Source organism: Uranotaenia lowii, chromosome 3, assembly GCF_029784155.1.
Source record: "Uranotaenia lowii strain MFRU-FL chromosome 3, ASM2978415v1, whole genome shotgun sequence".
Taxonomy (NCBI): Eukaryota; Metazoa; Arthropoda; class Insecta; order Diptera; family Culicidae; genus Uranotaenia; species Uranotaenia lowii.
This window is the reverse complement of record NC_073693.1, coordinates 62,955,284-62,981,257: the sequence shown is the minus strand read 5'-3', so window position 1 is coordinate 62,981,257 and position 25,974 is coordinate 62,955,284. Positions and strand designations below refer to the sequence as shown.

Sequence of the window (25,974 nt, the reverse complement as noted above, 5' to 3'; positions counted from 1 at the left end):
GAGCGTCGTTGTTTACCTTTCTCTCTTTTTGCTTTGCTCGTTGTTTATTTTCTTATTTGCAGGCGGCCGCCAGACACAAGTGCACCTATCTGGTGAATCTGTACGAGGGTGAGTTCCTGATGCGGGGCGGAAATCCGGACTGGCTCAAGGGACTCGAGCATATTCCAGCCAAACTACGTGCCATAGCCGATATCAACAAAATCCTAGCCCACCGTCCATGGCTGCTCAACAAGGAGCACATAGAGGTTAGTATAGTTTCCTTTCAAAGCGTTTATGAGTTTGCTTTTCTATTTTGCGTTTATTTTTTGGCATTAAAAGGACAGTCATCAGACAAAATATTTGAAAATGTATTCTAGAACTCGGACTTAAAATTAATTTTCAAAATGTAAAAATCTAACTAAGCTTGAGATTTTAAATTCAGACTTATTGGGGCGATTTGAGTGACGTGACTCACAAAATTTCACGTTTTCGTCCTGACTCCAAAAAATGCTTCAGGAAGTAAATTCGAGTATCGATGAGCTCTGAAGACCTATAATAGCAGCTCATCCGAACGAACATTTCGAGGCTAAAGAGGCTATTCAAAAAAGCAAACCGATATGAAATTCCGCCAGTCAGGTAACTCGAGTTGCAGAATATGCCCCATTATCTGGATAAAACGTACTCATTTTAGGATAGAAATAAAACGAAAACTAAGAAACTAGTATCCTAAATTTATAGTTTATTAACCAGTACCTAGTACTAAAATTTCAGAAATAAATATTCAAATAACACTCAAAAATCATAAATTCATATTCAGAATAACAAAAAGTAATGCTATTCATGCATGCATGGGTAAGAATTCATAATTTTAACTCAAAGTTCGAATTGGCAATAAAATTTTGAAACTTATATAGATATTTATGGATCAGAATTTCAATACCTCGTTGGTATTCCAAAATTTGAGTTCAACTTTTCAAGTCTAAGTTTAAAAGTAAAATATATTTACAGCACAAAATAAGCTTGTTTATTTATCTAAATAAACTGATTTTTCTGAATTACATATTTAAAAATTTTAGAATTGTTTTAAATTTGGTTCATCATGGCAATTTTTATGAATTTCATTTTTGAGATTATTGAGATTGATGGACCCTTTTTCAAATGCACATTTATAACTTAATAACATCCCAAGTGAAATCAAATAAATGCATTGAAATTTTACCAGTTTTCAAATTAAAATGTAGTTAGCTTCTATATGAGTAATCTATAAAAAATATCACCTGTATCATCAAATATTCGGCAAAATATATAATTTTCCAGCCCTTTTGGTGCTGCAGTTTTCATTTTAAGACATAATTATGGGCGTTCCTTTTAGATTTTTTGAGAAAATAATGAAAATAAATCTCTATTTTTGCGACCAATTCAAACAAATCTTACTTGGATTTTCCAAGAATTCATAAATTTTTTCAATAAAATACCTTAAACTTTTTTAATTCCCCCCGAAGTTTAAAAATCACGAAATCTTTGCATTCCTAATATTGGTTTATTATTTTCATACTCTTATTTAATTTTTGGCATTTTCGGCATTTTCACGAACAAATCTATCGTTAAATGTCTCGGAAAATATATTTTCTTCATCATAAATTTAAATATTTAAGAAACCTTCGAACCCCAAAATGTTTTATTGATAAAAAGAAGTTTTGGCTCTAATTAGTTGAACGAACTTTAAAATCTTCCATAAAACTTGAGATCCAGAACGTCAACTCAGATTTACCACATGATATGATAATGTGATTTCAAAATAATGCAATGCCGTATTTCAAAATTCATAGATGACGTCCAAAAAATTCAAATTATAAAAATAAAGAATTTTCCCTAAAAAACAGTTGTCAAAGTTGGAAAATTTTTTTGTCAAAGACTATACGAAGTTGACAATTTTTGTTGAACAAACGGAATACTGGAATTATTTTCTTTCCCTTTTACATTTCAACATTTAAATGCTTTATTATCGGTACGAAATCCATCTAGCCTCACCGCAATTTTTGCAGTTGTGAATAACTTTCGAATTACAAAATGGATTCACTAAAAATTTTCATTTCTGACACACTTTCACTTACAAATATCTTAAAATATCATATTGTTCGGTCAATAAATCTTGTAAAATGTATTAAACAGTACATTCTGAAACCGTGAAAACATGAAATCTCACAAGGGGGTTTCAAACCGGGAATTTAAAAAAAGAAACCCGCTGGACACCCTGATAGGGTTACCAAAGTCACCCAGCAAAAAAAGGACAATTAGCCGGTTAGGGTCATATAGACCCGTATTATTGTTTTGGTTATAAAATCAAACTACTGAACCAACTTCTCAAATGAAGACCAAAAAAACTACTGAACCAATTTTCATAAACACTACCATTTCGAAATTGTCCAAGTGTCTGCTATCAGAATCTTTTTAAAAATTCGAGGTTTGATTTTTATGGTCGTATTTAAAATCTTTTGATTGATATGAATTCAGATAGATTGAGAGCTCATATTGGAATAATAAAAGTTCTTGGTTTTACATACCTTATTATTGAAAAATTCATAAAAAAATACAATGGTTTTATAATTGAATTTTCATGAGGATCAACGAATTTGAATGAAAAAAATGACTGTTCTGTTAAATTACATTCATTCCCATCGATAGTGATGAATTAATAATGAATAGGGACTGATAGGGTGACCAATTCTAGTATTAAATCATATTCAACATATTTAGGACCAAATCTCAGGTTTATTCACTTTTACTTTACGCTTTTTGTAACCCTAAGTACAAAATACTCTGAAGTGTTAAATTTAGTTTTGAAATAATATTTTAAGAAGTTAAATACGACAATCCAAAAACAATGGTTTTCAAGAAGAAATTCAATTATTTTTCAATTTTTATTATATTTCCATTCATGATATATGACATCGAAAACCAAAAACAATTATTACTTTGAATGAATTTTTAAACCAGCCGGAATTTGGCTGGCACAGTAAAACTTCGTTACTTCACGATCTTTGTTGAAAAAATGGCATCTTTTTTTGATTATGTTGTCTTTCGGCTCAATTTTCAGACACCAACAAAATTATAATTTATTTTTTCCTTGATCAATGGATAGTGACGTATGTAGACGATTCCAAAATTTCATAATTTATGGAAATCGGTTTAGTAGTTTTGAAGATACAGCCTAAATAGTAATCCATGTCTATATGACGCTAACCTGCTAATTGTCCTTTTTTAACCGCAAAGGAAGGTTAAATATCACAAGTTACTGATTTTTATATTTTTAATTGTATTAATATCTTTTTTTATTTTCTACTACCCTACCTGAATATTTATTTTACAAACTAACTGTGCAAATTAGTTTTGCATCAACAATGAAAAAGGTTAAAGGGACAGGTTTTCGTATTCCTTGAGTGATTAAGGAGTAAATTTCGCCGGAGTCGAACCAATTTTCTGACATTTGTTTAAACACTTTTTAGGATATTTTTTTCTGTAATTACAGTAAACTCATTTAATGCACTGAAAATGTCACTCTCCAAGGGGGTGGGGGGAGGGGTGATAAACCTCCAAAACCGGAAGACATTGGTTGGATGACCGTCTCAACTTCAAGTCGAATGGTGGCTCCAGAGACTCACTTATGGTCACCAGAAAGAACAGGCTTTCCTTCGAAATACCACCCATCTGTCCGCGACCAGAACCCACAGTCGTTATTGGAACGACAAATGGAACGCACACCTGGTGAACTTTTCTGAACACTTGGTGAATTTCTTTGCACACTTGGAATTTTTTTTTCAAAATTGGAGAATTCTGCCGCTTGTCTGCTTGATTTTGCTGCATACTGATGAATTTCCGCCCGTTCCAGCACCAAGGTTGCCGAAATCACAGACAAATCTATAATTTTACAGAATTTTAGGCAAATTTTTATCACAGAATCTATGTCACAGAACACAGAACTTTGGAAATATTCACAGAACTCGCAGATTTTTCAAATGTTTTACTTATCTATAAAATTCTAAATTTTAAAGTCAACTTTCATTTTGGATTTGTTTGTTGGAATATCATGATAAGATTATTTTTGTTTAATTATTTTTCTAAAAAAAAATTTTTTAAATTATAATTTTTCGTGACTTTTTATTGAAATTTATACTTTTTCCATCACATAAAACCATCACAGAATTTATGAGTAAAATCCTAAAATCACAGAAAGTCAGAATTTCATTTCGCAAAAACATAAATGTGTTTTCGACAACCTTGTTCAGCACCTCAGTTTCCAAATTTCAGGAATTCAGGAATCTTATATTTGATCTAAATTTTAATCTACATTCATTTTTTACCTGAAATTTAATTTTGAATTTGAATTCAAGATAATAATTTTAAATGTTAAGTATTGTGTTATGTGAAGGGGGTCGTCCATACAAGACAAATATTGAGCGATATTGACGTCATTTTACATAGGATTGAGATGGAAAATTGCACACATAAATTTTTTCAAGCAGGTTTCATTAAATTAATCATGAAATGGTTTTCGAAAGCCTTAAGTACGATATAAAATCTGCTGATAAATTTCAATGATAAATATGGTTTAACGAATTTTATTAATTGATTTTTGATGAATAATTCCTAGGTTTTGACCAAATTTGCCCGGATATTACTCGGATTGTTGTCGACAATTTTGAAATCAAATACCCGGATTTAACAAGTTAAAATAACCCGGATTTGTCCGGCCTGGATACGAGCTGAAAATATTCTGGCAACTATGTATTAGAGAATCTTAAAATAACAGAGAAAGAAAGAATTAAAACCGTAAATATCATGAATTTTTCGAAAAAAGATATCAGCTGTTGTCCTTATTACGAAAAATTCATGATATTTACGGCGTATGTTCTTTCTTTCTTTCTTTGATGTCTCGATTCTCTGTTACTTTCCATCACTTTGGAAATGTGATAACTTTGAGGTACGAAGATGTACTAAAATGAACTAAGAACATTAGATTTGTTATCTGTATTATTTAACCTTATTCTCATTATCTATAATTTTCTGAACAATTTTTTCAAAAAAACAACAATAGAAACATTTTAATGACAGTAGAAAATGTTCCGAACATTTTATACAGTTATATTCACTTGCTTCTCGCCATTCAACTTCTAAATTTAAAAAATCCGAAAAAACACCTCTTACCAAAACCCCAGGGTTTGAGAAATTCAAAAATGACCCCAAATCGACTCAGTCTACTACCTTAAGTCACATATAAATTACTCAAAAACGGAACGAACGAGATTCACAGTAGGGCTAGGTGGTGTAATTATGAACAAAATTACTCAGTTTTTCATACTATCAGCTCAAACAAGTATGTAACTCTTTAGTGTTGAAATTCTGGAAAGTAACCAAAAATGAATGACTGGTTCCCTTCTTAATTTTAGATTTTTTTTTTAACTTTTAAGTTGCAGTTTATGTGGGCGTAGAAAGCTTGTTAATAATTACCCCGTTTGTTCATAATTACCCCCTTGTCTATGGGGTAATTATGAACACTGTAACGATTCTTGTTATGTGATGACTTTTGAAATTGACTTTATTCCTAGATTTAAACCACGTCTAAACGGTGCATTGTAGTGAGATTTGATGATTTTTTGAATTCACTGTTGAGAAATTACAGGATATTTTCAGTTTTACATAGCTGGGAGGCATCTTTTCATATAATCACAGATCCACAATTCTAAAAAATATATAAAGTAATGTTTTAGCTTATTTTGAAGATTTGGATGGATATCGTGATTTTGAAGGTAAAAGGTAAATTTTAATCATTAACCAATGCTGAGAAAACACGTTTTCATAATTATCCTGCATCTTGAAAAGTATGGGGTAAATATGAATACTTCTTTGTGCGTGGGTGAAAATTTTTTTCAACATAAAATCATATCACACCACATGGAGCATCAATTATCAAACGTAAAACTTTCAAAAACAACATTTCATCTCCATTCACATTGACGAGGAAGTCAATTGAAAAGACACGTCTGAAAACGATTTTCAATTCTTAGAGACATAAATTTTGTTAATAGGACTGTAGCTACAAAATTTATACAGTTAGGTATGCAAGTTATAACTGTAACTTGTCAGAATAACAAGTCAGAATGACAGACTATCTATCACATTTGATCAGTTTTGAGACCCTACTATGACCCTAACGACGCTTACGACGTTTGTTCGGAATTATCCCTTGTTTATAATTACCCCACTTAGCCCTAAATAAAGCATGTCATAACTTTGAACAAACTCACTCTCTCAACAAACAATGTTCATGTTCGGAGTGATTACTGTGAATTGCGTTCGTTCCGTTTTACTCACCAACCCTACAAAAGCACCCAGCGTTCTCGAAGAGCAAACGAAACGCGTTCTGCTAACGATACTAAAAAATCGAGATTTATTCTAAGTTTATAATTTGCATATTTTTGTGACACATCACAGCGGAATTTATTTATTGCATAAGAATGTCAATTAAATTTACGTTTCATTGAATATATTTTTAATTGGTCTAAACCAGTGGTTTTCAAAGTGGTCCCTACCGCCCCCTTGGGGGCGTTGATAGCTTTCAGGGGGGCGGTGAGCTCAATTTTGAAATTTGGAGGGCGTTAAAATGGCTCAGGGGGGCGTTGAGGTCGTACTTCACATTTTTGCAAATCACGACACAACGTAGATTAGAAATATAAACGAGTAAGTTCGATGCAAAAGAATAACATATATAGAATATTGATCTTGTTTTGTAATTTTTTTTTATACTTAAAAAGATAAATTTTATATGGTAATTCTTGATAATCTTTAAAAAATTTTGTCTCAAAAAATCTGAAAAAAAAACTTTGAAAGAATCTGTGATTAAGTAATAGATTTTTTGGAAAGAAAATATGAAGGATTGTTTTTACTGCATAATTTTGAACAGTACTCAAATTCAGATATCGAGAAAAATACTATTTTGTTCGTTATTTTACCGGCTTGATAATAAGTTTGTATTCAATTATGCTAATTAATGGTGAATATAGGATTTTGTTTACCAAAATTCAAGATATATGATTTTATAACAAAACAAACTAATCAATCAGTTCAAGTTAATGTCCAGAAAACTTTACATAGAATTAAGTTATTACTGGAGGTTATGCAATATGAATGAGGCACTTAGAGTCAAAAAGGTATAAATGCATAAATGTTGATTTCGAGAAAACAAGTTGATATGTTTGGTCATTTTTCAAAAATTTGCCTTTATCTTTCGAACAAAATAGTATGCAAATAAAATTCTAAAAATCTGAAAAATAACGAAATATAGTTTGAAACATGAATAATCGTTAGACATTATCTAATCAAAATCGAACCATATACACTTATAATACCCCCTACCCATTTGGCTCTGAGAACTTCATATAAATTTGAATGAATTTTGAGTTTAGTCTTACAAGAACACAAAGCCAAAAGCTAATGGTTTTTAACGATCCAGATAATCATTTTCTTTAATTTTTGAAAATTTGCCCAGGGGGGGGGGGGGCGTTGAGCTCGAAAATTTTGCAAAAGGGGGCGGTGAGTGAAAAAAGTTTGAAAACCACTGGTCTAAACAGTGAAAATTCACTGAAAACTAAGTGCAAACTCAGGGAAGATTACAAAAAATGGATAATGTTTCAAATTCCAAAAATTACAGAGAAATAAACATCTTTGAAAATTGTACCTAGAAGACTCAATTCTTCAACTACGTTTTTAAGACTTCTTTTTATATTTTCGTTCGCAAAAATTTTTTCGATGTTCCAGCGTATAGCTTTTAACTTAAGCTTTCATGAACTCTTAAGACACATTCCACCGTGACGTGATATCGCTTTTCCGGACTTTTCTACACTGTTATCGTTCTAGAAGTCAACCAATTTACTTGAAAATTAAAAAAAATTGTAGCAAACGGTCGCAAATTGAATTTCCTTAAAAATGAATATAATTTGTTCATTTTAAAATTTAAGTTGTTTTTGTTATGATTAAGAACTTTTGTGACGTGAATTCACGCTAATATAAAGTTATACTGTGATTATACTGAACCATTCTTTGGAGTCTTCAAATTTTATGTACACTTTCAAAAACGATATTTTGTTGTTGCGACTTTTACAACCATAAATTTTCAGTATCTGCACCTAACTTTTTCCTTATTTTGATTGGCACTTGAATAGCAACATATTGAGGTATCATATGTTAAAATTACTGCTGTCTTCATTTAAAGATTCACCAAAAAAAAAACAATTTTTATTTTTTTTTTTTTCAATCTTTTGTATTTTTATTTGAAAATAATGAACTTATTAGATAAAATCAAATTATGCTCGATTTGTAAAAATCCGACCATCTGGAGGGTCAAAACAGCTTTCAGAGCACATTTTTCATATAAAATTTAACAACAAATCAAATTTTGTGACGTGAATTCACTCATTCGCGCTGTTGTAACTCAGCTAAATTCCAACCAATTTCTATAAATTTTAGAGTTTTAGAATCGTCTCATCATTTTCAAAGAAAATCTCATTTTTTATTAAAAAAAAGTCATAATTTTCTCGTAGAATTAAAAACTTCCCTTTTCTTGTGACGTGAATTCACTCATTTGCGACTGTTTTTGTTTGCTTTTCAAACCAACTAATCCAATGTAGTTTTTTTTTACAAAATGAAGCCGTGTTTTTTGGCTTCTGAACGTACTAAAAATATTTCCAAAAAAAAATCGTCCATATATTAAAATTAATGATTTTGTAAAAATTGTCAAAAACACCACTTTTTTCAACAACAAAACTGATTTTCAAAATCATCTAAACCGTGTGTAAAACAACTTTTTTCTCATTTTTCCGATGGTTTTGTGTGATTTGAATTATCAAAATTATAGACTATTTTGAGATTTTTTGATTCGCGAACGGATAAAAATCACTTTTGAGCGGTACAAGCGCGTGGAATGTGTCTAAAGCTTTTTTTTTCGAGTAAACCATATTTCACTTACGATAGTTTTAGTAAAAGAAGTTTCTTCGAATAATTAAATGATCGGAACATTTTTTACTGACATTAAAATATATATGAACATATTGACAAATCTAGACAAACAATAATGTTTGCTTCTTTTCTTTCTAACCCCACTCTCTGCAGCGCCTTACCAGGGGTCAAAACAGTTGGTCCCTGTCGGAGGTGGTCCACGCGATCGTCCTGCTGGCCCACTTCCACTCGCTGTCGTCGTTCGTATTCTCCTGCGGCCTAACGCAGGAACTGGACACCGCCAACAACTCTAGTCAAGGCATGATCGTGAACAACAACAGTGTCGCACAAAAGACTGACCACGAGTATCACAACGGGCAAGAAGGTAGCTAATTTTGATTATTTGATTGAAGACATTTGAATGAATTTGAGTTTCTTTTTTCAGCAATGACCAAACCCCAGAACGAGGTCACAGTGGATGCACTGATGCAGCGCATGAAGAAACTCTCGGAAAAGAGCACCGAGTGTACCGAAACAGAACTGAGCAATCGGTTCAAGAACGTTGAACTGCAGGCGGCCGAGCTGCCGGCCGTGGTGGCCAATGCCGTTGAAGTGCCTCAGCTGATCGGACGTTTCGTGGACGATCCGAACTTCACATATCAGGACTTTGCCCGGCGTGGAGCGGAGAACATTCCGCAAACGTTTCGGATACAGGACTACTCCTGGGACGATCATGCGTATTCCCTTGTGAATAGGTCAGTTTTTCCAAAGTTGAAGCAATTTTGAACCATTTTTGAAATTTATCTTTCAATTCAAAGGCTCTACAATGACGTTGGATTCTATCTGGACGAAAAGTTCCGGGTGGCGTACAATCTGACGTACTACACCATTGCCGGTCGGACCAACGTGGATACGTCGAAGTTCCGGAGAGCCATCTGGAACTACATCCAGTGTATCTACGGTATTCGCTACGATGATTACGACTACGGGGAGGTCAACCAGCTGCTGGATCGGCCGTTGAAGATGTTCATCAAGACGGCTTGCTGCTTTCCGGAGCGGATCACCAAAACGGACTACGACAGCATACTGGTGGAGCTGCAGCACAGCGAAAAGGTAAGTTTGACCTGGGTCTTCCATGACAACGTTTATGAAGGAATTTGGGCTTTCAACACATTGAAACTACACATGGCTCCAAAAACCGATTACCTTGGTTTCAAAATCTAGCTAATATTTTTGTTATTGATCAGAACACGCATCTTACAAATTGAAATTCCGTATTCCCATACCTCTGGTTCTAGTGGTACAATGGAATTAGACTTTTCAAGGTATACCTACGTATAACCCCTATCTGCTCAAATCTACATAAAGTCTCTGACTGTTGGTCCTTTACTCCTTTCCTTTGAAAGTGAGAGGTCATTTTAGTACTATTGCGCCCCCTGGCAATACTCAGTAAGTCTCTATTCTCCAAAATATTGTTCAAACCGCGAAATACCCTTTACATCACGATATTCGCTGCTGCAGAGAGGTTATGTCTTATGCCCGCGGCTTCATTCGTAGGGAATAGCATTACTTGGATATCCCCTCTCGACAGTGAGAGTATTCTACTCCAGTTTGCGAGAACTGTGTTGAGGTGTTAGCAACTGGCTTCGAAGCTTCTCGGTCACTACGACAACGATGATCACGATAGTTGACCAGAAAAGTTGGACACCCCGCACTACCCGTAACGTGATCGTTTGCACCTACACTGGTACACCTATTTCTAGCGTGAGCTTTTATTACATCGTATGAAACAAAACGTAGACAAACAGTTTTAGGGTAAATGTACCCAATCTTGGCCCCTAAGGCATGGTTGACTAGATTTCCCATGATAGTAGTCTAGTAGTGTAATGTGTACCTTCATAAGTCCTTCGACAAATATGATTGCTTACTAGCCTGAAATGCAGCAAAAATATGTCTTTGCTTGAAAGCGGTTGATAATTTGAGATAAACCTGATCAAACTTTTGATTGAAATGCTCCTTATTGTAGCCCCCGCGCCGAATTTTGGCCCTTTATGAGTTCCTTAAATTGACCGTCTCTAGAATAAACTTGCCTCACTAATACAACAACAGCCCCCACGAATTCATTAAAACTATCCCGGAAGGAATGTTCTGTATTGTTTTCAAAAAGTCGGATGTACGAAATGTCAATCAACTTTTAGAATTGATATTTGCATGTAGAATGATAATCTTAGGTAAAAAAGTTTAACTTGTTAATTTCAGTTTTTGTGTATTTAAAATTTCTATTATAAGAATGATAATCTAAAACAAACAGGTTCCAAACTATTGCACTGGTTGACATAAAAATGTTTATAAATGAAGCAAACAAATCGTTCGCTCAATTTTTAACATGCAATCATGAAAGATCTGTTTCCATTGAAGTTAACAGGTTAACATAAGATAGTAAATGTTCATATATTCATATATTTTATTCCACTCCCTTAAAAGGAGGATCGAAATTTTAAAAACCATTATGACCGAGGCAAGAAGCAAACTAAAGCTTAAGCTAAAGTAAGCGAACGATTCTTTGAATCATAAATGTTTAAAATGTCGCCCTTAGGAATTTTCTAGCAATCGTATGCGTACACTCGGATAGCAATACAAGACAAACTTTCGCCTACTCCAGCCAGCCTGATAGAAATATATTGCATCTCACTCGTTCGTTTGGGAACTATAGGCAATGGAAGCGAATAGCAAACTCAAAAGCTGGATGAAATAAAGGCTGCATCCCTTTCGCACTTATGCAAAATTATCACCCGAACTAGACAGCGCTTCCTTTGCATATTCCTTTCCTACAGAGAACAACGTCATCACCTCCTGCTGATGCACAGTGATGTATAATAAAAAACAATCTTGGTCAAAATATTATTTTTTATTTCACATGAAATTGAAAACAATAAAAATTCAAGCTCGTCACAACAGAGTATTTCAACATTGCATTGCAGTTATTTTTGATATTAATATTTAGAGTGTCATAATTTGAACTTTAAAACAATTCCTTTCAAAGCGACACATATGCAGCAAATGTTCATCTTCAATACAAATCAAATGAATTCAAAATACGTTAAACCGCATTTCCAAATGTGGATTTTTTAAGGTATGGATATAGTAACAACATTGAGATCCAAGATATCAATTCGGATCCGGAACCGGTAAATTAATTTATTGAGAGGTAAATTTTATTGAGAATAAAAGTTCTCGAAATTTACCATGAAAGAGCAGCTCAAATTGTAGTATTATAATTCTAACTAAGATGCCAAATACGCTTGAGTCGGCTTGAGAGATAAATAAATTGATTATAGTCCAAAATACATTCATGATATTTTTAAATTATTTCAATCATTCATTTTACTTTCGACCGGCTTTTCAATTTCCAGACCACTGTGCACCGTCGGCCGACGAACGGCCGCGGGCTACCGACTGCCTGCTATGTCGTTTTCACACATACATACATACTTTTATTTGTGGAATTGCATGCCAAGATAAGGCAAAAAAAATGTTTATATTTTCTTCAATTCTACATAGAAAATGTACGTTGTTTGGAGTAAGTTATAATTTTATATTTTTTGCCATGTTTTGCTGTAACCAGTGGTAATTTTTAGTGATTTTTCCATAAGGAAGTGTGTTTTTAAAATCAATACGAAGACGGCAGATGCACTAGCAAGGTAGGTTCATTTTAGATTTTTTCCGAAGATCATAGTTTAATTTGCAGTTTGTCATGCGAAAAAAAATATTACGCAGTTATTTGGATTTAATAGTGGACAAATGCTATGCAGAATGTTGCCATATGCGATTTTCTTTTATGTTTGATTTTTATTCTATTTTCAGGCGTATGTTTGACATGAAAATCACCAAAATGCATTTTGGCATGCCAAGATAAGGAGCATGCCAAGTTAAGGCTCACTTACCCTATTACGAAAAATACAAAAACTGACATAAACCAGTCTCAATTTCTGTCCATTTAGAATATTTGTTGTCTCAACAACATATTCTGTATGTGAAATACAAATTTTAAAGTTGTTTTGATAAATTTGAAGGATTAATGTCATATATTCCAGAGTATTTGAATTATAGGGTACCGTAATCATACGTGAACGTACCCCCACGCCGGGCATGATGACGTAGTTGTTATGAGATTCTTCATACATTCCATAGGAAAAAAAAATTAAATCTACGTTTTTCGTCATTTGCATTAAAAAGTTCAGTGATTAGTGTTAAGGAACTAAAGTTAGTGTTGAATCAATTGATTTCAGTATGAAATATTTTAAATAAAGAGCTTGGAATCATTCCAAAACTCGAATAAGAAAATAGTTACGAGAAAAGCTGATTTATCAATTAATTTTTTTACTGCTAATAAACTCGAAATTTGCGTATTTAATGCTTTATTAGGACTATAAGATGTGTTTTCTTGCAATGTTTTCCATTTTTAAGCTTACAATATGCTTGGAAATAGTTTCCAATAATAACAATTTCTACCAAAGTTTAGATATTTCCGAGGTTAATTCACATTTTATGCAGAACTACAAACCAAATCGTATTGTTTTGAAAAGCTTTTAAATCTGGGAAGTCGAATTTATGCATTTGAGGACAGTGGCGTACAAATGACTGTCATCAAAAATATTTTTTATGGAAAAACTGTAGAATTCAATACAATGCTCGTCATTCTTCATAACAACTACGTCATCATTCTGGAAATCTGCCAACCAATATGGCGGATGAGGTAACCTGTTATTTCGAAGAACTTTGCATATATTCAAATTATATGATTGCAAGTAGGACCTTATCCGGAATTAAGACAATTCTACTTTCACTCTTTCAACTTGGCCTGCTTTGTTGAGTGCGTTTTCTGACAGCTGGACAAGCGCCATTTATGTTCCGCTGTTGTGAGATTCTTAACTGCAGAACACCAATCTAGCTGTACTAAATAAAAGCGCCCAGGAATAAACAGATAAACATTTGGTGTCTTAGGCAACATTGTTCAGTTTTACAAGGAGTATTGCGGAAATTGCACCTATTTAGACTCCTGTGCAAATAATTTCCACGCAGAAATATTTTCGCACTGACGCACACATAGACAACCCGTGTCAGTTTTTCAAATCAACCGTTGCTCGCTTCTGATTTTCGAATCACATTTCCAAACGGCATAATCGTTATTGTTTTGGCGAAAATTATTATGAAATGCGAACCAAGGAGATTAATAACGAAAATTGACCGATCAACAAATGAAAAGAAACGAACAGAAAACAGAATGCATTCTGTACATTCGGGTACAAGAATGTAAGTGGAACAAATTAACTTTTTTGTTATTAAAATTAGGGCTTTGATTTCTTCAACAAAGTTGTTGATCTGAATATAATACATAAATTTGTGGAATGTATCAAAGTTATATTACATCACCTTTAAAAATTACAATGAAAGTACAAAAAAAAATCCTTGAAAAAACAGATTTTTAAATCTGAAACGTTGTCGATTGGATAACATGGTTCGCTGTCCTCAAAACAAAGTTGGAAAAAGCTAAGATCTACAATTTCTACACTACATACATTATGATAATTTAAGAAATTGTAGAAAGCATTCAGTGTATTTTTAAAGTGATTTTCAGAGGCTCGTACATCGAAAAGGGCACATTATCGCAACACAACTTTTTATGTGATTATTTTTTATGATAAATGGAACATTTTCCATCTCAAATAGACGTGGAAATCAATGGAACTAGCAGAGTTTTGAATGATTGAATTTACTCTTTTTTGTATGAAAATTAGCTACTTTGCTCAATGAAAAAAGTTCAGCACATTTTATTTATGAATTAAATTTTGCAATATTTTTTCGCATTTTGAATAACAAAATTAAATGTAATTTTATTTTTCAAATCATTTAAACCTCATACGAAAAATTTTATGCATAAAACTAGTAATCGGACATGCAAAGTTTTGAAAGCGTGGGATTGCTTGTAAACTGTAAGTACTATTCTGCCCATTATTTTTTTCAAAATTTGAAACTATCGCATTTCTGGGATACTCCAGACGCAAGAGAAGAAGACAAAAATAATTGTGCACAGTTTCCTTCAAAATTCTTCATTAGGAAATTTAGAAATGACAAAACCGTCTTTAATGCCGAAAATACTATGCGTAAGTGGCGCAAATTTATAAAAACACAGTCAAGGTTTTCCACAAAGTTTAAACCAAGTATTGGAGTGGAGCACTCGGATACTACGGTTAAAGAGCATCAGAGAAGTCAAGGCTTATATCAGCCTTTTAATTATGAATTAGCAAAAAACTTAGTGTATCGCTGATATCTGAAATGTCCAGCTGATTTCTCTCTGAGGAGATAGAAGTGTTGCCCAGCAATCAGTCATGTAAAATTAACCTCAAGGTTGCAGAAAAAAAACTTCTGTGTTTTGAGAAAAAAAAATCTGAATTTCTGTGGTTTTAATCAAAAATTCTGTGATGGTTTTCATTGATGATGTTTCCTTTAATTTCATTGAAAATTCATGATAAATTGGGTCTTTTTTACATTAAAGTTGAGTAAAATCAATCAAAATTACCAATCTTATCAAACTTTTTTAATTCAAAGTAAAAATTCTAAATTTTATAATTTTATAATTCGTTCAAAATTCAAAATATTTGTACGATTTGTGAATTTTTCAAAATTTTGTGTTCTGTGATACAGTTTCTGGAGAAAATTTGCTCAAAATTTTATGAAATTCAAATTTTTTCTGTGATTTCGGCAGCTTAGCCTCAATCAACTTTTTTTTGCTTGTTTCACTGCCGTAATCTGGCAATCTGACGTATGCGCCAACATTACCGATTTGTGTTTTTTGCAGTTGAACGATAGAAGATACCAAACTCGACCTAATGAGATAAAAATATGTTCAAAAATGTTAAAAAATACCTACATAACATTATGAAAACAAAATGACGTATGCGCCATTTCTACTCAACGTGACGTAAGTTTAATAAAAAATATGTTTGAGACGCTTTGATTACGTCTCAAAGAAACAGTAAGTGTGAGGACCATTAATAAAAGACTGTCTTTATGTAATTATTTAATTCTACGAACTAAAAATACCAGTAAATTACTAGTGGCAGCTTCAGGACTAATAGAAATGAGGGACTAAACCTTTGCACTTTTATACTTGTAAAATGATTATTAATTTCAAAAGGTGTCAATGGCTTTGCGTTTTCACGAGGAGGTTGTAAAGGGCGGAAGAAGGTGGGTTTGGGTCTTAATTATGTCCCTGTGTTTCATATTTTGTCCATAATGAATGACGCGTTTTAGTGTGTACTTTCTTTTCGCAAGAAACAAACCAATAGAACTTCATCTATCCAACATGATGATAAGATAATATGTGAAAATATTGACAAGCTGTTTGGATTATAAGTTTTTTGTTTTAAATTCATAAGGTATACGTTAATTATAGAGGAAGAATATTATTATCGATTTATTTCTAATTTAAAAAAATGCTTTTTTGAAACCTCCGGAAATATCAGGTTCTACCCGTCGGCGTTTAACGTCCTGGCGAAGGCTGTGCTTGAGTATGAAGACCCTCTTCTTATCCAGGGAAAGGTTCCGATACTCTTCATTTTATTTGTTTTAGTTCTTCTCACTGTGGAAATGTGATTCAAGCAATTGAATTCACATTTACATGTTGTGAGGATCACATTATGCCTCGGTTTCCTGTTTGCCACAGATTCCAAATGCTTCGTTTCACGCTTCGTTAGTCCAAGCACCTGTTCTATTACCGGATTATCCTCAGGCTCACTCTCGCTCATGTTACCATACTCAGCTATAAAATCCATTTTTTTGGTTCGGATACAGCTCACCATCCACGAGCCGCGAATATCTGACTGATTGTGAAAGAAACTATCTGGAAATGGTTTGTCGCATACTACGATGGATGTACGTCATTTGGTCTTGGAAACAGTGAAAAATAATAGCTGTTTCCACAACAAAATGACGTTGGTAACATAACTTCCGTTAATAAACCTCTTTCCACAAATCATGTATTTAGCCATGTTTTGTCATCATTTAAACTCATAGTGTACAGATTTGATTGTCTGAATTCGCTCAGAGGCTCAATAAACAAACGTTTTTGCAAAAAGCTCCGTACTGAAAATTTTACTCGCTGGCGCATACGTCAGATTGCCAGATTACGGCAGTTCAGACCCTGTATGTTGGAAACTCGAGCCAATGTGAAGGCTGAAATCCGATGTACGACAAAACTTGTGAAAAAAAAACAATTTTTTTATAAATTACGGCTATAGAATCCTTCTTCATCTCTGCTCGTGGCAAAGTCCCTAGCAGAATCAAGGTTATATCTGTTGATTGTTTAGCGAAAAATATCATGATTTGGCAGAACAAAAAAAAAACAATGATGATTTTAAAAGCCCAAAAAGGTAGTCTTGTTTGATAACTTTGTAACCTAAGATCTCAACTAATCGATTTTGCTTTTAACTAAGTTTTATGATGATTCTATTACGTTTTTGTCAGGTTTTGACTGCTGACATTCCAGTGAAAACGTGTTTTAGTGGCACAAAAATAATCAAGTCTTTTTAAAATCGAAACAGCTGAACCCACCAAAATGTCCCTAGTTTCTGTCAAATAAGAAGGATGGTTAAAAAAGTAGCGGAAATTGAGGAAGGATGTAGGCACATAAAATGCAGATTATTCTGATCAATAACATAACTTAAAAAAGTATGAGCCGACTGATGAGAAATACCAAGGACTAAATATGAACATATTATATGTTTTTTTTTTTTTTCTAAGATTTATCATAAGATAACCTTCTTTTTCTTCTCATATTATTTTTCGATCAAATGAATGGTTTTTAAGATACACGTGTTCATAACTGCCCTTTTTCTAAATGAACTAAGCTTTATATTGGGTCAATAGCTCGAAATAAGCTACATTATCTTTAATGAGTAAATAAAGATTTTCGGCAAGCATTGATTTTAAGCTTTGTGTCTATATTTAGTTGATTCAATAAGTTTGCAAATTAGGATCCTATATATTATACACTGGATTTTTTTTCAAACAATTGTCTTGTACGATTAAAAAATCCATTTAAAAAATTAAAGGAAATCATGTAGAAAAAAAACATCGTCAACTCAAGTGAAATTACCAACTCGGACAATGAACTGCCATGCTGTATTGATTTGGATAAAATTGTGAGGCTCTAAGATTTGTCTTTGGTTATTTTCCCTTCAAAGACTGGACCATTCGTAGGATCTTCTAGTAACCATTTTGATCCATAATTTTGTCAAGAAGCTATGTTTAAATCAATTGGCCACCCAGAAGTTGTTTTAAAGAAACGCGGAAATGTATAGGAAAATCCTTCGAAATAAACCCGTGCAAAATAAAAGTTTTTTAAACTGAATTTGAAAAATCGTTAAAATGAACTCAATGATAAACGGAACATTTTAAACTAGTTAAACGTAAGTACAGTACTAAGTTACCTTTTTTTTAGAATTGAGTATGTTTTCGTTGAAATTGAAAAAAATTACTATGAAAATAAAGTGATTTTCATAATTATCCTTTATTTGAACCATAACTAAGTCAAAAATCTAGCTTTCATGGTCACAGTCAAAAAAATTTTGGAAATTGCCAGTTTAAGCATAATATTAGATAAAGAATTATCACTGCAAATTTACGCTTTAGAATTGGTGATAAATGTTTCTATTTTTAAGCTTTGTGACGTCATGCAAATTTTACTGATTTTCAGTTCATGATTCACGTCACATATTGTCGAAATTTCGGTCTCTTCAAAATTTTTGAAAGGAATTAAAAACATTTTTCAGAATGAAAATTGGTTCAGAAAGTTGTGAGTTACACCCGGGTAAAGAATGCGTTTTGACGTCATGAAAATCGATTTAATTTTTTTTTTCGGAAACTTTCAAGACTTTTTACTTCAATGCTATTATAGTGTTTCTTCAATACAAGTTTAACATAACGATGCGATTTAATTAACGGATTAAATTATCAAATTTTTAACGAAACTAAGAAACCTTTTTTATTTGCATAACCAACAACGTTATTTTTATGCAAAAACAATTTAAACGTTTTTAAGAAAAACATATAAAATCACGCATGTTGAACACTTGTCGAGAATAAACAAACTATCATAAATCCTCTCCGATTTTTTAACAGAATATTTGTGAAATTTCGGAAAAAAAAATCTTGCAAATCTTTCCCCCTCAATGAATGTTACTAGAAAATCCAAATCAAACCTCGTATTCACATATAATTCCACGAAAAAGACTTTTAAATTAATTACAATATCAGTTATATTAAAATATATAGGTACTAGCACATGGCGTTAATTATGAGCATTTCAATTAGAGTTATCATAAAACAGTTATAAAACTTCAAAAGCGGGTATATAAGCGTCGATTAACGATCATTCGATGTATTTTGTAATTGACTCTTCAGAAGCTAATTTTCGAGACTAAATACCTTTTTTTTACCTTAACCCTTATTATATGGTTTTCTTTGATTGATAATTTTCGGTAATTTATTTAGGACGAAATTAAAACTGCTGTTTTTTTACGTTTCGGCCTACTGAGCTTCAGCCTTCTTCAGAAAAAAAACTTGTTTTTTTCTTTTTGGCCAAACAAGTTTTTTTCTGAAGATGGCTGAAGTTCAGTAGGCCGAAACGTAAAAAACAGCAGTTTTAATTTCGTAATAAATTAATCACCGGAAAATTATCAATCAAAGAAAACCATAGAAAAGTGCGGTGATCAAAACCAAACAACATAACCCTTATTGGAATAGGACCTTTGAATGAACTATTTGTCATAATTAAAGCTTCGTGAATAACTATCACTTAAAAAAAATCGGCCGACAGGGATTTAAGAAATTGGTGCAAAACAGGGTTTTCATGTTCCTTCCAAAAAAATTTCATAATTTCAAACAAATTTTAGGCTCATTGCGCCATCTATTTCCGTGGTCAGATCATACTCATAAGATTTTCAAAGGTCGGATGATTTAGGCCTAGTTTTTCTGTGCTCTACTAAGCTAAGCTACGAAGAACACAATATTCAGCTCACTTGTCATTCTAAAACATTTTCGACGTCAACTCCTGTACTAATAGATTTCTCCCTTCTCTTCCAGGTCCACGTGAATCTGATGATCATGGAGGCACGCAACCAGGCCGAGCTGCTGTACGCCCTGCGTGAGATTATGCGCTACATGACATGATTCGTCTGCGTGTCGGTCTTCGACGATGGTGATGCACAAATGACATCACTTAATCTGACGACGACGATCACAATCAAGATGATAGCCACCAACCCTTTTGTGTAGTTCAATTTTGCAGAAGTAATACGGTTAGTTAAGTTTTGCTTACAACCAAACCATCCACGCAGAACAAAATCACCGAAACAATCAAATCCTCGACTCTGTTGACATCAATTGGCTGTATTTTATTATCTTTATTTTATTATTTTTTGTGAATTTTAAGCACCTTCCCTGTTCAATCTAAATGTGTAGATGTTGTTAGGACCGAGCGTCCAAGACTTTTTGTTTTTCCCATTCGAATTTCGCCGCAAAGGGGCGAACAGACACAGCTTTTGACGTTTGACGAGAGTTGGTTCAGAGCATGGAATGGAAGTTTGGAAGAGCGTATAGTTTGTAATCAAGCACTTGTCGATAGAAAAAAAAGAGCAGAAACTGCAAGCAACAGAATATTCATGTGGTGATATAAGCTAAGGACGTTTTATTTTGTATGCTGAAAAGCATTGAGATTGAATTTGATTGCTGTCGAAACAAAAGAAAAAATGTAAAGATGGTAACAAGTGATTACACAAGTCAAATTTCATGTAAAACTTTAGTTTAGGATCTATGTTAATAACAATCTTTATAAGAAGAATGTGTCATAAGGACGAAGATCAGGGCATTGATTAAAATCAATCTTAGTCTGTACAGATAATGGCGAATGCTTGCTAGCTAGCAGAATAAAAAATAACAACTTTTTATTGAAACCTGATGAATCGCACAATTAGCCGCTAATCAACACCAGTTGAATGTGAACTATTGAAGATAACTAATTTTTCACTACAGATTGATCTCAAACAAATCAAGTGAAGGATTTTGTTTTTCGAATTACAAATTTTTGCTATGCCAGTTTCAACAAATTGTTAACCTTTGATGATAGACATGACGTGTTGATTATCAAATCGAGGAATTACCCAAACGTTAAAGTTAGATTGTTGCTAGAATAAGTGTTTAATAAGTCAAATGAATCATTAAAGCAGGAACAAACGATAGACCTCCATATAAACGGTCATTGATATTATGAATAGACGATCGTGTCGTAACTAGTCTGAGGAGAATAACCACCTTGGCAAAAGCTTCTAAACCATTTTGAGTCAGATTTTGTATTGAATTCAAATTGACGTACAACAAAAGAACAACAGAGAAAATGTGTTCAACATTTTATAGATTCAAATGAAAATTTTCTACAGATGTATACACCACTAAATTGTGAACAGTTTACCTAATGAAATCACTTTGGAGAAAAATGTTTTGATACAAAACAAAATACACCTTTGAAGATCTAACCGACAAAAAAAAACTTCAATAATTTAAAGCTAAGACTTATGCAACAAACTAAATGAATACAAAATATAAATGTGATTTGTTTGTGATGAAATTTGTGCCAAAAATCTCTTATTTTACAAAACACAATGCGTACAATGCAAAATAAAAAAGGATGTTTTGATTGCAAAATGGCATCCATAGATTCGAAAAAACAAAATGGTAACTCAATCAGTTCCAGGATACAAAAAAGAAGAAAACCTTAATCAAAAACAATTGTGCAACAAATGTTATATTAACTCAATACAGAGAACCGATCAATTTATTATCACATTTTCCGTTTCGTAACATTTTGTTGATTTATACCTTTCTTTTATGTAAACGTTCAAAACGAATCATAGCGTTGAAAATGTATGTTTTGTTAACTGTTAATTGCATTGAAATATTATTATATCTTGATAAGTTTATCTTTCCTAGCTTAAGTCGAACATTTAGAATAACCACCCACAGCCTTACACGACGAAATGCGCTGTCTGTGTGATGAAATCAGACAACCCACCCGATTTGAATTACAATTACGAAAGCACACCATAGGTTCGATGATTATCAGTTTGAACAAGGCGAGGTTGTCTCCTGTTTTATTCTAGGATATGGAACAAATAACCTCACACACGCTGAGGAGCAGACAAATAAAAATCTTTTATAAATCGTTTCTTACACGGAAAACAAATCCAACTATTGTTGTACAGGAATAAATGTGAGCGAAAACGAAACACTGTCTGTTGCAGCTTTTATTCTTGAAAGAACATGAACCTTGCATGTGTATTGAATACTGAAATTTACATCGAGACTGTGATATCAACTAGTATGCCGCCGATAACGTCCAAATGGTTTCCAACGACAGGAACCAACTTAATACACCAGAGCTCCACTTGATTGAAAAAATGGATCGTTGGCAAACAAATTCTCAAAAAAGCCTCAGACATGTACTATTGAGATGCCGCTCAAGTCGAGCTAGCCGCTAGCGTTATGTTGCAAAGAAAATATTCAAGGCTGTGCTGAACATGTTAGAAAAAAGTAACATCAGGTAGGAAAATTTGAACACTTATTTAATTTAGCTAGCTGATCCTGAACGAACTCCGTTTCGTTTTCGACCATTAATGCGTGAAGATTGGTTTTTGTAAATCCAATGCATTTTCCCGACAATGTTGCGTAAAACTTTTTAATTCGATTATCGTCCTTATCGGTTAAAAGTGATGTCCTTTTTAGCACAGATGAACAAATGACGCTCAAAAAAAAATCTTCAGAAACCTGTTAAAATTAAAAATGTTCTCTTTTAAAGAAACCGTTAAAAATTGACGAAAACTAGTGCCATCTATTGCTTGAGTTATAACATTTCAGCGGCGCAATAGATGGCACGATTTCAAGATAGATCCTTTAGCAGTTGATTGAACAATTTCGAATTGTTGAATGAAATATTGCATCATCATTTTTTTTACTACAAAGACTGCCGGAATTTCATACAGCCTTATATAAGATTTAACATTGTTTGAACGGTCATCGGATTCCGAAGAACCTAAATAAGCTAGCTATGTCTAATCCAATAAAAACATTACTGACGAAAAGTCCCACGTAATAGTGCCAATTTTATGCATCGTGAAATTTCATGTGTATCTTTTGTTTTTCTTATTGTACAGCATTTAGTACCTACTTCAAGCTAATTTAAAGAAAAAGCGAAAGTTTTAAACTAATATTCATCATTTGCTAAATCATGAATGTGTTTCGAAACATCATCGGTAATTATATCGAAACTCCACAAATATCTAGCTTAGCTTAGATTGATTGACTACTCAGATCCACCTTGAACCGTTGGAATCGAAATGTTTAATAAACTTACTAAAAAAAGTATTTTTTTTCTTTGCCTAGCAACTTACATATTTCGAGTCCCATGATGGCTGGTGCGACTTAATAGAATAAACTGAAGCAACCAAAAGTTCCATAAAGAGGTACCATAGAAGCCTAATCAGCTTCTGCAGGTGTTCCTAAAGAATGCTAATCAGCCTAAAATTTAATTAAAGCTACTTTGATGTTCATTTCAGTGGCTGAAGAGAATGCTATTCGCCCCTAGGAGAACGTATAGAACCTTCTACGCGCCGAAAAAAAAATCCGGTTGATACATTGCTCTAACAACCAGATGACAGATTGCTAGATTGCCAGTCATTTCATTGATTTTAATATTGAATTTTTCACAGATTTAATAACAAAGCTGCTCAGATTTCGGGAATTGAACCACTGCTCTCCAAGTCACACTGAAATTCACCAGTTTCTCGACCAAACCAGCAATAGTTCTCAAGAGTATTTACTAGATGTATTTAAACTTCACTATAAAATGCTTAAAGCCATAATTTTATTTTTATTTACATAGTATACCGTCTCACGACATAACTTGACGAACATTATTCCTAAAATTCACTCGGTTCATAGCAACCGTTCTCCAATTTCTCGGGCACCCCACGTTCGCCAGATCACGCTCCACTTGGTCTAACCACCTCGCTCGTTGCGCCCCCGCTCGTCTTGTTCCTACCGGATTCGTAGCGAACACCTGTTTTGCAGGACAGTCGTCCGGCATTCTCGCAACATGTCCCGCCCAGCGTATCCGGCCAGCTTTCACCACCTTCTGGATACTGGGTTCGCCGTAGAGTCGCGCGAGCTCGTGGTTCATCCTTCGCCTCCACACTCCGTTCTCCTGTACGCCGCCAAAGATGGTTCTTAACACTTAAAGCCATAAGTGAGCGGATTCATTCAAACAGAAACGTTGGTTTGATTTTTGATTTGTGAATCATCAAAATTTATTTATTTAAAAGGCATAAAACTAAGTTTCTCAACATTTGCACAAAAAAAATCCCACGAAGAACAATTTACAGAATTCAAGTGATGTCCGGATAGCTGGGATTCGTATTCACGTGCGCGGTTTCGGAAATATTTACCGCAATGAGTCAGGGCCTGTCGATCGTTGATATTCGCCAAGGGTCCGAAGCTATTTTCCGTCCTCCTGGCGGGGAAAATTTTACTGCACTTCTCTGCCCTGGCTAGCACACACTCAATATTATCGAATTGCTTTAATGCAATGTTTTGCCGTTGTAAAAAATCTGAAAAACAGTGACAGAAATGACAGATGTGCTGGACAAGCTTGAAATTCTCTTAAATGTTCCAGATGTGATCTTATTGGTTCGTTAGAAAGAGCATAGCAGACACTATGATTGTATTGTATGTATTAGTATGCGACTTTTGGTTGCTTGGGAATTCCAAATCGCCAATGGATGCTACTTCGTGATTAACCGAGGCCATCACTTTTAAACAGAGGTCAAATGAATTGTCAGCTCATCCACAATTCCCAAAACTGATGCTCTCGCTTTAAACATCAATAAGGGCTCCGGCCACGTCCTAGTAGTCAAAAGATAGGATGGAAAAGGTAGAGAGGGATAAAAGATTAATTTTATGTTTTAGGACCGAGGTTACCTCTGCATCCTCAATATTCAAACAATATTGTTAGGGGTGTGGAGAAAGGATTAGATCAAGAGACACCTTTGACTAGTGTTAAATCCCATTGTTCAAATCTCATTCTCTGAGCGTCTCCTGTTCCCTATTTTACAATTCAATTAACGCTTTAATTGCATGACGAATAACACAACTGAACAGGTATGAAGTCGTTATTTTGAGTATTATAAAAGTTATGGCCCATCAAAGTTGAAAAATAGTTTTTGAAATTCTTAATTCATTTTAATACGATTTTGACAATTTTTTTTTTTGCAAGGATTTTCATCCGTTTGGATGATTCATCCCAATTTTTGACAATTTCTTCCAAACCTTGTTAATTGAGTGCAGGAAGGTGTTTGTGATTGATTGAGATTAAAAAATTACAAATCTAAAGAAAAACAGTGATTTTTCAAAAAATACTTTTTTCAAAAAATAAATTTGATTTTTGCAATTTTTCCGTATACTTTGTTTGATATCTCACACATACATTAAAAAATAGTAATAAAAATATCATGAGTTAACTTTTTTCAATCTTTAGAATATTGTTTTGTGAATACATCACTCAAAAACATCCACGCGTTTCCGACATATCTGGATTTTGAATAGTGTTACTTTAAAACAACACTATGCATTAAAGGGTTAAGGAAGAAACATAATGGCCCGTATTCTGCGCCGCGCGTGACGTGATGATAGTCGAGTCACCCAAGTCACTTGATTCCAGTAGTCACTTTAGGTGAGGAACGTCACTTCGGATGAACTTTGTGAGTTCTTACCGTATTCTCGTAGACACCGTGGGTGAGAACAGTCGCATTCGAGTGAGAGTTTTAGGTGACAATTGTCGGTACCTTTTCAGGTGGTGACGGGATAGAAATTGAGCATTAAATTTATGTAAAGCGG

General features: G+C 33.5%; 1 protein-coding gene across 1 annotated transcript in view; it reads left to right on the top strand.

The window, feature by feature from the left end:
• Window positions 1–22,304, top strand: part of LOC129750663 (sestrin homolog) — a 145,055-nt gene extending 122,751 nt beyond the window's left edge. The window contains exons 4-8 of the mRNA XM_055745669.1: window positions 63–245; window positions 9,145–9,355; window positions 9,416–9,725; window positions 9,789–10,083; window positions 20,116–22,304. Of these exons, the coding sequence (XP_055601644.1) occupies window positions 63–245; window positions 9,145–9,355; window positions 9,416–9,725; window positions 9,789–10,083; window positions 20,116–20,202 (1,086 nt within the window). The 3' untranslated portion in view covers window positions 20,203–22,304. The remainder of the gene's footprint in view (window positions 1–62; window positions 246–9,144; window positions 9,356–9,415; window positions 9,726–9,788; window positions 10,084–20,115) is intronic.
• The last annotated feature ends 3,670 nt before the right edge of the window (window positions 22,305–25,974 follow it).